The following is a 12,430-nucleotide window of genomic DNA, read 5'->3' on the forward strand; positions in this document are numbered from 1 at the left end:
ACCTTGGAATTCTCCTTCATACGAATACGGTTACTATTACTAACTTTTTAAGCTTCCAACCACTAATGGCAATTCAGGAAAAAAAAAATGGGGGCTTTTTGAATAGTTCTAAAGCCGTTACATATATGCCATTTTAACTCCTGATGTCTACGAAATGAGTTAGTTTGAGATGTAGATGTCTTAATCTGTCAGAATTTAAACTGGTACAAACTGGAATAACTCATGGAAGGATGACATCTGTTGTTAGGCTTATTTTATCCCCACCATCAGAAAACTGATTTTATTTCTAATTAAAAAAAAATTTTTTTTTGACTTTGGCAAATTGAGGTTTAAAACTAAGCATGCCAATAATAAATGAATCATTTCTCCAAGTATATACTAGGCTTCCTTTGGGAAGGACCATTGTTTAAGGGTATTTTTTCTCCACTCTAGGAAAGAAATTAAAATTTAAATATTACAATACCTGAACAGTGATATTAGTAACTTAGTTTTTATACTGATACTTGTAAAACTAACAATCCAACATTTATTATCACCAAGACTTTAAATGAAACCCAGTCCCTCTGGTGAAGAGACTTCCTTCTCCATTTCAGCACTACTCTCATAACTTTGAACGTCATAGAGCAACAGTGACAGATGTATTTATTGATAAATTGATTACTAATAAAAATGAGTTTTTATACTAATTCCTTTACAATTAGCTAGGTCACAGAATGAAGAAAACAAAACGAAGAAAAGCAAAACCCCAGTCCTTAACCCCTAAATGGTACACTTCCTTCCCACTTACCTGAAAATACAAAAATATGAATGACCGTGTATGGAGCTACACCATTAACTTTACTTGAGTGGTGCTATTTTTTTTACTTAAATGTTTACTCATTTCATTTGAAAAAATTAGAAAATCATCAGTTTGAAATTTGAGCAGCTAACACACTGGGGCAACAAACTAAAAATAAGAATCCAAATGGCTAAAAATAACTCAGTTATAAAAGTACAAGTATAATTTACAGTATCACATATCTCAGAAAAAGAAACAAAACCATTAAATGGCTTTCCTTCTAGATAAGACTGTTTTCTCTGCAGAAAGGAAAAAAAAGGAGCTAATGATTTGAGATTAACATCAAACATAACTGTTATTTACGCCAGCAACATCTAAAATAAATGACCCGCACAGCACAAAACTTCCCCATTCACAATCACATACAGTTATATTACTTGTCCCTCAGTTACATAATAGTCTTCTTAAAACAATCTCCCTTTAGAAAATTATTGTATTAGTTAAGCCTATTCATTCTTGCTATGAAGTTAATTTCATTTGTATAGGCCACAAAAGTTTAATTGGCACATTTTACTTAAGTCAAAATAAGTCTTCTTTTTAAAAATTATGGGATCATCTGTTTTCAAAGAATAATCCCAGATACTTAATTCATTAAAGCAATGTTCTACCATCAGCAGTCAAGCTTTTTAAATGATCACTAAGTGTTCACCTGAAGATTATCAATGCTATGTGAACTGTAAACTTCTTTTGAAGATTTGTATTTATGATACAATTTTGTACTGAAGAGCTTTTTAAAAAGATAACCTTCATACATACAGTTAGTTTGCCTCAGAGAACTTAGAAATACAGTATATAAACATTTAAGAACCACAACAGAGTCCACTGTGGTTCAAACTTCAACAAAGATTTCCTTGAAACCTAGTACGAAGGTTACTGGCTCAAGACCATATACCAAAGTGACATCAGCACAAGATTCGATTGTAAGACTCTACCTCTTAAAAAAAAGAGCACACTTGGTTATACATGGCTTTTAACCTTGAGCTACAGTTAGGCTACAAATCCCCCCACCCTCCCAATCTAAAGTTAGTCATGTGGAGATGTGTACATTCTCTGAGCACTGTTTAGAGTCCTTGGTTTTCCAGCTCTGATGGAGATCTCGAAGGCGCTCAGAAGTCCGTGTGCTTACGTTCAGGGCAGGATGAACTTTACAAATGCCACTTTCCTCCATTAGTGACAGGCCACAAATTCCAAAGTATGCATGCAAAGCATCTGAAAATAAGGCAGTTTTATCATAACAGGCATTCTTATTTGTACAAAATATTTTAGCTACTTATCAGCTCATCACTACATTAAAAATAAATTTAGAAAAATACTAAATACAGTTTTTGAAATATTTGCTGTCTCAAACCCCAAATTTTTAAAAACCAGGTGATCAAAATCAGATGATACATTATTCAAGAAAACATCACTAACAAAGGAGAACAGTTCCTAGCTGAAGAAGTGACACTACCAACATCCTCTGTGATTAAAGAACAAAAAGGAAGAGTACCAGTGATATAAAAGACTTCTCACTCTAATGGGTTTTCCCTTTTGCTTACTATAATATATGGAAACAAGGAGCTTTATATCATAAACAGAAATTTTTTCTTAAAAGTGAAAATAAACCTCAGAATCTAAGTAGCATTAGCCCTCCCCCCTAAGTTTTACCTCTGACAGTTCCTAAACCATATATGACGACAATACTAGGTTAAATGAAAGAAGCTTAGGCAAAATAATCCATTCTGGAATGCTGTACCATATTTAATTTCCCTATTTCAGGTAATGTCAGTCATTCTAAAAATGTATGACCTGACAATAAAAACAAACTCACACATTCTATTTGGTCATAATAATGTGAGTGTTCATACCATAACAATTCTTCTACAGTGGCCTCACTACTGTTTCCCATCTTTCAGGGGGCAGCAACTTTCTTCCATTAAATGGCCACTGAAATCACAAGGCTGTTGCTTGCCTGAGAGCCTTATATGACTTCTGAAAGGGCTCAGAGCTCTGCAGTTATGGGAACGCTACAAAATGCAGATTTTGTAGCAGTCAAAATTTTTTTCTGTTTTTGAGTTCATCATCATTTATGGTCTCATGAGCTATTAAAGTTCAAAACATCTTTTGTGTCACAAGAATTAAAGAGAAAGTTTTACTCACAAAAGTATCATTTACTTTTCAAAAAAGGAATGACAGATAGTTGTGCTTACTCAATGTTATTTGTGAAAAAGTTATTTCACCAATGAAGGTCCATGTTAATCCCCTTTTATGTCTTTTTCAGAGAATACTTAGGTTTCTTCTAGCTCATTTTCCTCTAATTTTCAGACCACAAAAAATAAACTTGATTTTTCCTAAACTATTATAGTTTTCTTGCAGTTTTTCTAAAATTAAAAAGCAACATTAAATTTTATTGTACAGAAATAAGGAAACTTTTCTAGGAAAAGAATGCAACAGAAAATACACTTAGAATAAATAAAATAGGATCTTACACTTTCCAGTAATGTAAGAATTTTTTTTTCTCAAAAGGATGTTTTGTAAAAGCTAATGAAATAGAAGGTAACGTTTCAATCCTCAAAAACAAAAAAAAAAACCAAAAAAAAAACCCTCTTTGTCTGTAGGTGATGACGTATTCAAGCACTTTAGAGTTGAAATATATATTTTCCTCATAATAAAACTTCATTTTTCATAAGTTTTTCCTATAAATGTACATAAAATCTCTGTGTGTCAAATCTGCTACTAGATTGATTTATTAGAACCAAGAATAAGCTAATTTTAAAAACTCTTACTAAAATGATTTTTATAACAGCTCTGGGAACAGATCTTTTCCACATAAATTCAATTTATCATACAAACACTTCCTATGCTCTGTAATGTACAGGATCTGAAGACATTGTAACATATCTATAAAAAATATTACATCCAAGTATTTACTCAAATGTTAAACAACTGATCTCTCTAGAAAAAAGCTCCAATAATTTTCTTTTAAAAAAGCTACTGTAAAAAATCAAAATGTATCTCAATATGTTTATATAACAAATGCTTTTCAAGAGACTGTCATTTCCTTATTCCCATTATTTGTTAAAACAGTACATTATTTTTTAAAATAGTACCATGTACTGATTGGAAACAATGGAATCAATACCAAAAGAACTGTTTTCTTGAGGCACTTTTCAAACATATTTACAGCTATGTGTTATAGATATCAAAATTTAAAAATATTATTTTGCTTTAGAAATTAAAAGCATTGTACATTTTTTAAAAAGAAGCATAGTTTGCATGAAAATACACGTAAATATGGATGTCAGGAAATATTCCTGACATGATTCCATGAGCCGCTTATTTGTACTTCAATTCAGGTACATATTCTGACCGTAACTGTTCTATGACAAGAGAGGACGTGAAGAGGTTCTAGACTAATAATAAAAACCATGACACTACTGCAATGCTGCAAAAACAATCATTCCTTAAATCTAGTGTCATATATTTATAGCTAATACTTGGTCAATTTGCTTATCAAAAGTGTCAGTGTTCTGACTTATTTTTAACAAAGTCTTGAATTGAGTTTTTTGGAAGCTATAAATAGATTCATTTTGTTGGAGGTGAAACCTAAGGGGGAAGGGCAAGCAGCTTGGAGAAGGATGCTAGCGGTGGGAGAGGAGCCAAATCCTGGGAGGGCCTTGTGTGCAGTGCCAGCTGACTCTGAGTGCTAAGAAAGTTTTTCAACAATTGTAACAGACTTAACAGAAGAGTTTAGATTAGAGGTTCTCTTTTGCATCAGAGATCCCTTTGGGAGTCTGAAAAGAGCTTTGGTCCCTTTCCTCTCATTTAAGCAAATGTACATACACACACACAGTGTCACTAGGAGGGGCACTGGACTAGAGGAAGACTGGTAAGACATTTTCAGAATCCTAGGCCTGAACTTGGGCCTAGTGCCACCAAAGTTTTGGGGCAGGGCAGAGCACGGAGATGATGAGCTGTGTTGGCAGGCTAGGCCTGAGGGGTCTGTAGATGGCATCCATGTAGTTACTGACTTTATTATATTAGAGCATGCAGCTTAGACTATGGCCTGTCTAGGTTTGGAAAATAGCAGAATTATCCACATATTTTGAAGAAATGTCATTATTTCTGAAGAACCCTTTTAAAAGTACTTATGAAATACAAGAATCTTTTGTTCTTCACATCTATGCCTTTCCTGAGCTGGGAAAGCATGGAATATTGTATTGTCTGAATCTATTTGGTTCCTGAGTTTTAGAGAGTGAATGGTTTGAGAGTTCATATAGCAAAAGTATTCATCTAAAAAAAATAACCTGAATCTGCCAAAATTCAGAGAATAAGAGTATGGACAGTGAGGGGCACCTGTATTCAGGATTTGAGATTTCTGATTTAATGACTTATGAAAAGAGTAAGAACTAGCTCCCTTTTGGATTTAAGAGTAATTTATTCTGCAGAGCTCAAGTGATAGCTAGTAATCCTAAAGATCTTGGATGAACCAATTCTATTTTGGACAGGGACCATTCAGACCATCTGCCTTACTGCCCGCAACAAGATGAAACACTGCTAAGTGAAATATATGGAAAAAAGGGCAAACTATACCAATACATCTTGATAATCAAATCCTTCCTTTATACCCCAAAGACCCTAAATCTACCATAAACTTAAACAATTTACCTTTTTAAAAACATTATTTAAAGTAAGTTTACAACTGTGCCTATATTTTCTATCATATGCCCTTTCTGACAAAGATGCTTGAAGATCTACTCAAAAAATAAACAAAAGTTGCTCTGGATTTATACAAAAAATAAATTACCTGGATGACTATCTGGCCACTTGGCAAATCCCCCTACGAGGCGATCTTGAGTTGATAAGATATAATTTCTATTTTTCTCGAAGTTAGTATACTGGAAAATTTTCAGAAGCTGAAATGACATGACAAATATAAATTTATTGACATAAAACTTTCATATTGACCTTTGGCTCAATTTTCAGATATATGTAATTTAAATATGCTTTTCTCTAATTAAGTAAGGCTCTCAGAACAAGCCTAGGGGGCTTGAGCATTTAAAATTCTCAACCACATTAACTTTTTTTTATCATCTTATCAAATATACTCTCTTTTTCTTGACCCACTCACTATTTCCTTCTTTTGAACCATACCCAACTGACTTCTCTGCATCACATTTAGCTACATTCAAAACACAACTTCCCAGTATGCTCAACTTCATCAGTTATTTTTAAAAGGGCAATTTAATTAACCTATATTCTAACTCTTATGACAGGCTTTTTTTTTTTTTTTTTTTTTTGGCGGTACGTGGGCCTCTCACTGTTGTGGCCTCTCCCGTTGCGGAGCACAGGTTCCGGACGCGCAGGCTCAGCGGCCATGGCTCACGGGCCCAGCTGCTCCGCGGCATGTGGGATCCTCCCGGACCGGGGCACGAACCCGTGTCCCCTGCATCGGCAGGCAGACTCTCAACCACTGCGCCACCAGGGAAGCCCATGACAGGCTTTTGAACTATTAGTTACAAATTGCTGGTAATGAAAACTAAAAATATTTCAAAAAAGAGCAACAAAAATTATTAACCACGTGCTAGAGACAGTTTTGTTTGAGAATAGTAAAAAATTAAAGCTCTTTAATTAGGAAAGATACAAGGTGAGACAAATACAATTTTAGCATAAAAAATTATGTAGCTTAAAGATTTAGGACATGTATTTGTCCTTTCTCTGAAGATCCCATTCAATAGAAAAAAATAAAGGATTGTCAAACTGTGAAGAGAACGGGGTTGGGGAGTGGTGAGCAGTAGATAAGAAAGTTCAAGAAGTGTCACAAAGCAGCTGAAAGTGTGTCAATAAATCAGAGAGCCACGAAAGGTATTAATGATTAATAAAGAAGCATTATTTCTCAAAAAGAGAAACAAACCCAATAATAAGGTTATGGTACAAATAAGAAACCAACTTATTCATTCATTTGGTTTAATTAATAGAATATAAGCAGAGACTCTTTAGACTCCTGATGCTAGAAACATTTTTCATCAAGTGGCACATAAGTCATTACATAGAAAGAAGGAACAATAATCTTAACACTGTACTTGGTTTAGCAATAAAAAGTATTTATACAGCCCTAATATGTGATTACTGGTTTTCAAATTTTAAAATCAACCTAAAGGCAAAGCATAAAATATTTGATCATTGTTACTGAACAAAATATGAATGTCACCTAAGCTGATGTTGTAAAAGTAAAGGTAAACTGAAAGTTTTAGAAGGGAGAGGAAGAGAAATGGTTCAGAACTAAAAAAAATATATACCAGTAACAATCTGCTGGAAAAAGAGGAGGCCAAATCTTCATTTTTTATAGTTGGGAATATGTTTTCATAGCTGGGATAATGCCTAAAGGTGTTAAGTCAAGAAATCAGCATATTTAAAGTTATTATTTAAAGTTATCCATAAGAATTAAAAATTTTAAAAAGGTTTAAAAGTAGTTGCCTTTAGAAAGTTGTCAAAGACCACCAAGGTCATATCAAAAAGACTCAAGAAACAACTTGAAGGGGCTCCTACTGGCTAAAGATGGGACAATTTGAGCATTAAAAAGAACAATGTAATGGACTAAAATGGATAAAATATATTAAAATCTATGAGTTCACAGTGATACTCAAAGGTTAAAAAAAAAACCCTAAAACCCAATTATTTTATTGGAAAACTTCAGAGGATGCTAGGGAACCAACTCACTGACTGAATGAACATTATTAAAATTAAGAGAAAGAATCATCTGCCTTTCTCTGTATAACCATACCTTAAGTTAAAGTGAAATTCTTCTTTATAAAAGAATCCTAGTTAATAAATTTAGAGGGAATGATAGAATATCACCATATAGCAACCCCCAATGACATAATGGACCTAAGTAATGATCCTCAACGGCTGCTAAACCCATTCCGTAAGAAGATGATGAAGCTTTTTATACATCGGCAACAAACAATCCAAAAGAAAACTAGGAAAGCAATTCCACTCATAACAGCTTCCAAAAGAATTTAAATACTTAGGAATAAACCTATCTAAGCAGGTGAAAGATCTGTATGCAAAAAACTACCAAACACTGGTGAAAGATTAAAGATCTAAATAAATGGATAAACATTCCATCATCATGGATAGGAAGACCTGACATTGTTAAGATGTCAACAATACTCAAAGCAATCTACAGATTCAATGTAAACTCTATCAAAATTTCAACAGCCTTTTCCCTAAGAAATGGTAAAGCCAATCCTTAAATTCACATGAAATTGCAAGGGGCCCTGAAGAGCCAAAACAATCTTTAAAAAGAAAAATGTCAAGAACTCATACTTCCTGACGTTGAAATTTATTATAAAGCTACAGTAATTAAAACAGTAAGGACCAATGCAATAGAATGGAGAGCCCAGAAATAAACAGATGATTTTCGACAAAGGTGCCAAGACAATTTAATGGGTAAAGAACTGTCTTTACAACAAATGGCATTGGGAAAGCTGGATGCCCACATGTAAAAGGATGAAGCTGAAGCTCTTGTTTTATACCATATACAAAAATCAACTCAAAGTGGATCAAAGACCTAAGTTCAAGAACTAAAACTATAAAACCGTTGGAATAAAACATCGGGGAAAATCTTCATAACATTGGATTTGGCAATGATTTCATGGAATAACAACCAAAAGCACGGGCAACAAAAGAAAAAATAGATAAATTGGACATTTCTCCAAAGGAGATACACAGGATGGCCAATAAGCACATCAAAAGGTGCTCGATATCACTAATCATTAGGGAAATGCAAATCAAAACCACAATGAGATGTCACCACATAGCCATTAGGATGGTATTATAAAAAAAAAAAAAACAGAAAAAACAAGTATTGGTGAGAATGTAGAGAAATTGGAATGCTTATACATTGCTAGTGGGAATGTAAAATGGTGCAGCCACTGTGGAAAATAGTTTGGTGGTTTCTCAAAAAGTTGAACATATAATTACCATGTAATACACCGATTCCACTCCTAGGTAATTATCCAGAAACAGATATTTATTTTACACCAGTGCTCACTGCCACCATATTTACAATAGCCAAAAGGTGAAAACAATCCAAGTGTCCATCAACAGATGAACAGAAAAACAAAATGTGGTATATACATAAAACAGGTATATTTACTCAACCATAAGAAGGAACGAAATTTTGATATATGTGACAAAATGGATGGAGCTTGAGAAATATAAGCCAGACACAGGACACAGTAGATTATATGATTCTACTTATATGATGTACCTAGTATAAGTAAATTCACAGAGACAAAAAGTAGAATAGAGGTTAGCAGGGGCTGGAGGGATGGGAGAATGGGGAGTTACTGTTTAATGAGCACAGTTTATGTTTAGGATGATGAAAATGTTTGGGGTATAGACAGTGGTATTGGTTACACAATACTGTGATTTGTACACTTATAAATAGTTAAACTTTATTACATTACATATATTTTAACACCATAAAAAAAAGTGAACAAAGAAGGCTCATGGGGAACTTTATAATGGATGAATCAGTTTTGACAACTCTGGAGCCCTTTGATCAAAAGGAGAGACAGCCAGAGATTATATTATATGCCTCTTGATGTGATGCAATAGGAAATATATATCATCCTGACTTGATATTTAATGATAAGGAACTATGGCTGATTTCTTAGAAGTGATACTACGGTTCCATTTTTTAAAAAGCTCTTTTTGTTTAGCGATTATACTGAAAATTTTCCAGATAATATAAAAAATGGTATCTGGGATTTGCTTTAAAATATTAGTCAGTGAGGGTGAGGGAAGTGGATCGGTATATGGATGAATGAAGGCTGGCTTTGGGATGACAACTGTTGAGATTGGTTGATGAACATATTAAGGGTTCATTATACATTATTCTCTCTTCTTTTGGGTATGTTTGAAATTTTTCATAATTATAAAAATTAATATGGTGCACCTGAGGAATGGCACTAAAAGTGAGGAGACAGAGGCTACTGCCTTCATTTTAAATTGTTCTATTTTCCCAATTCATTTCAACCACATGTATGAATTTTGTTTAAGAGAAAAAAATTAGGATATTATAGTAAGTCCCCACATACGAACCTTTAAGTTGTGAACATTCAAAGATGCAAACGTGCATTCACATGTCCAATCGCGTAAGTCAGTTCACATGTCTGGCGTACACTGTCACATGCGTGCATCCTCTACAAGTGGTTGTGCTTTTTGTGTACTCTACTGTACAGTACTGTATAGAGTACAGTAGTACAGTATCTTTATTTCAAGCTAGATCTGCAAGAGGACGACTTCATTGCATTCCTTGGTGTGCAACAGGAGAAGTTTACTAATGAAGACCTGATGGAACTGGAGGCCCAGAGAAAGGATGAAGAGAGACAAGAGGAAGAAGTAACTGAAGAACCGAAGAGATTCATGATGCAGGAAATGGCAAGGGGATTTTCTTTATTTGAGGAGACACTGTTAGTTTTTGAGGCACAGGACCCGAATGTAGAACGGTACACGAAGGTTGCAGCAGCCATTCAGAATGCAATCCAGTGCTAGCGTGTCATCTATGACGAGAAAAAAAGAGCTACTAACCAGACATCTCTGGATCGTTTTTTCAAGAGGGTAGATAGAACTGAATCCAGCAAGGAACCAGAACCTGTGCCATTCACGTCAGGCGTGAGTGAAATTGCAGCTTGCACTCCGTCTCCTGTTGCTGACGATCCTTTGGCTCTACCATCTCCCACCTCCTCTCCCTCCTCCAGTCAGTAACTCTTCTTGCCTGTTCACTCGATGCCAGCCCCTGTATGCCAGCTGTGGTACTGCACTATAGTACTTTTCAAAGTACTATACTGTAGGATTAAAAATGTTTTACTTTTTGTGTTTGTTTTTTACATATTATTTGTGTGAAAAGTATTATAAACCTATTACAGTACAGTACTATACAGCCGATTGTGTTAGTTGGGTACCTAGGCTAACTCTGTTAGACTTACAAACAAACTGGACTTACAAACGCACTCTCGGAATGCAACTTGTTCATATGCAGGGGACTTACTGTGTATAGATGATGAACATAGACTTTTGTTAGATTCCTGAATATCAGGCCTAGGTGATATGTTTTAAAGGCAAAAAAGGCGATTTTAAGGTATTGAAAACTTGTGGGTATGCAATGGCTAACAAGCTTATGTATTTAGGTACATCAAAAGGTAGTAGAGATGGGGAAAATGTATGAACATATTAATCAATACATTTCAGAAGGCTGACACAAATAAATTAATACAAAATAGAAAACCTTAGATGGTTTCTAAAGGAATGACCCATGGTTTATCTTTTAAGATTAAATTTTCCCATAAACCCTTTACTGGTATGTTCAGACAGATCTCCCCACTAGACAGACCACCGATCAGTTTCAGGTAAAAGTTTTTCATGACATTACACCTACTTTCTTACATAGGTTCTGGGACACTAGAGCTTTATAAGAATAGAAATTTCTAAGTAGTACAACAGATAATTGAATTCTGTGGAAAAACCATACAGAGACTAGCTTTGCCAGAGCAACAGGAAAAACCTTTTGCCCTAAACCTAACAATATTTAATGAACATTACAAAGACCAAACCCTTTACGCACAGTTTTTTTATTAACAAAGAGTAAAGGTTTCTCATTTTTATTATTTCTCTTACCTTTAGAGTTGCTCCCACCCAAAAAGAATAACAGGTGTCGACAGGCTTATTAGGTCTTCCATGATAACCATTTTGTTGTCTCATTATACACCACCTCTTTATCCTGTTCAATTCTTTTTCTGAAAAAACTTCTTCTAGTTTACCCATCAGGCACAGTGATGCAATGCCACAAAAAGTTGATCCTCCTGTTAATTAAAACCACACAATACTTTAAACTTATTAGATGTCTAGGAAAATAATATGAAATGATTGAAGAAAAAAAGGGTTAAATAACTCTAGAAAATAGTGAAATAAAATTAAAAGACAATTAATTTTACTTTTATTTCACTATTTTATTTACCTTAATTTCACTATTTAAAATAACCACTAAGCACTGGAGTCTTCAATATGAACTTGATGAAATAGAAAAAAATTAAAATAACTTAAGGCCGTAAGAACAATTTTTTAAATGAAAAAAGATTTAGAAAGTAGTTCAAAATTATATGGTTAATGGGAGAGTTGAAACTAAAATCTAGAACTCCTACTCCCTGTCTACTACTCTATCACCTGAGTCTGATTTTAATTCCCTTAAAGACAGTGTATTGATTATGAATTGAGGTTCCATCTGCCTAAAGCTACAGACTGATTTTCACATATAACATAAACTAGAAGTTTATATGTCAGCTTAAGAAATTTAAGGAAGAAAAGTTTTAGCAAAGGGCAAGTGTGTGTGTGTGTGTGTGTGTGTGTGTTGGGGATGGGGGTAGTGTGGAGAAGAAAACTGTATCTGGAAGTAGATGCACAATACAGGTCCATGCTCACTATGGTAGACTGACTAATGCCCCCCAGTGATATCCAGGTCCTAATCCCTGAACATGGGCATGCTACCTTATATGGCAAAAAGGACTCTGCAAATGTGATGGAAGTTAAGGATCTTGAGACGGGGAG

The 12,430-nt window shown here is 34.4% G+C and overlaps 1 protein-coding gene across 2 annotated transcripts in view; it reads right to left on the minus strand.

The window, feature by feature from the left end:
- Positions 1–625: 625 nt before the first annotated feature.
- PGGT1B (protein geranylgeranyltransferase type I subunit beta) overlaps positions 626–12,430 on the minus strand; it is a 56,914-nt gene continuing 45,109 nt past the window's right edge. For both annotated transcript variants that reach the window (XM_079918792.1, XM_079918793.1), the window contains 3 exons: positions 11,504–11,688; positions 5,625–5,733; positions 626–2,047 (listed from right to left, as the gene is read on the minus strand). In XM_079918792.1, the coding sequence (XP_079774918.1) occupies positions 1,866–2,047; positions 5,625–5,733; positions 11,504–11,688 (476 nt within the window). In that variant the 3' untranslated portion in view covers positions 626–1,865. The remainder of the gene's footprint in view (positions 2,048–5,624; positions 5,734–11,503; positions 11,689–12,430) is intronic.

This window comes from Stenella coeruleoalba (assembly GCF_951394435.1).
Source record: "Stenella coeruleoalba genome assembly, chromosome: 3".
NCBI classification, from domain to species: Eukaryota; Metazoa; Chordata; class Mammalia; order Artiodactyla; family Delphinidae; genus Stenella; species Stenella coeruleoalba.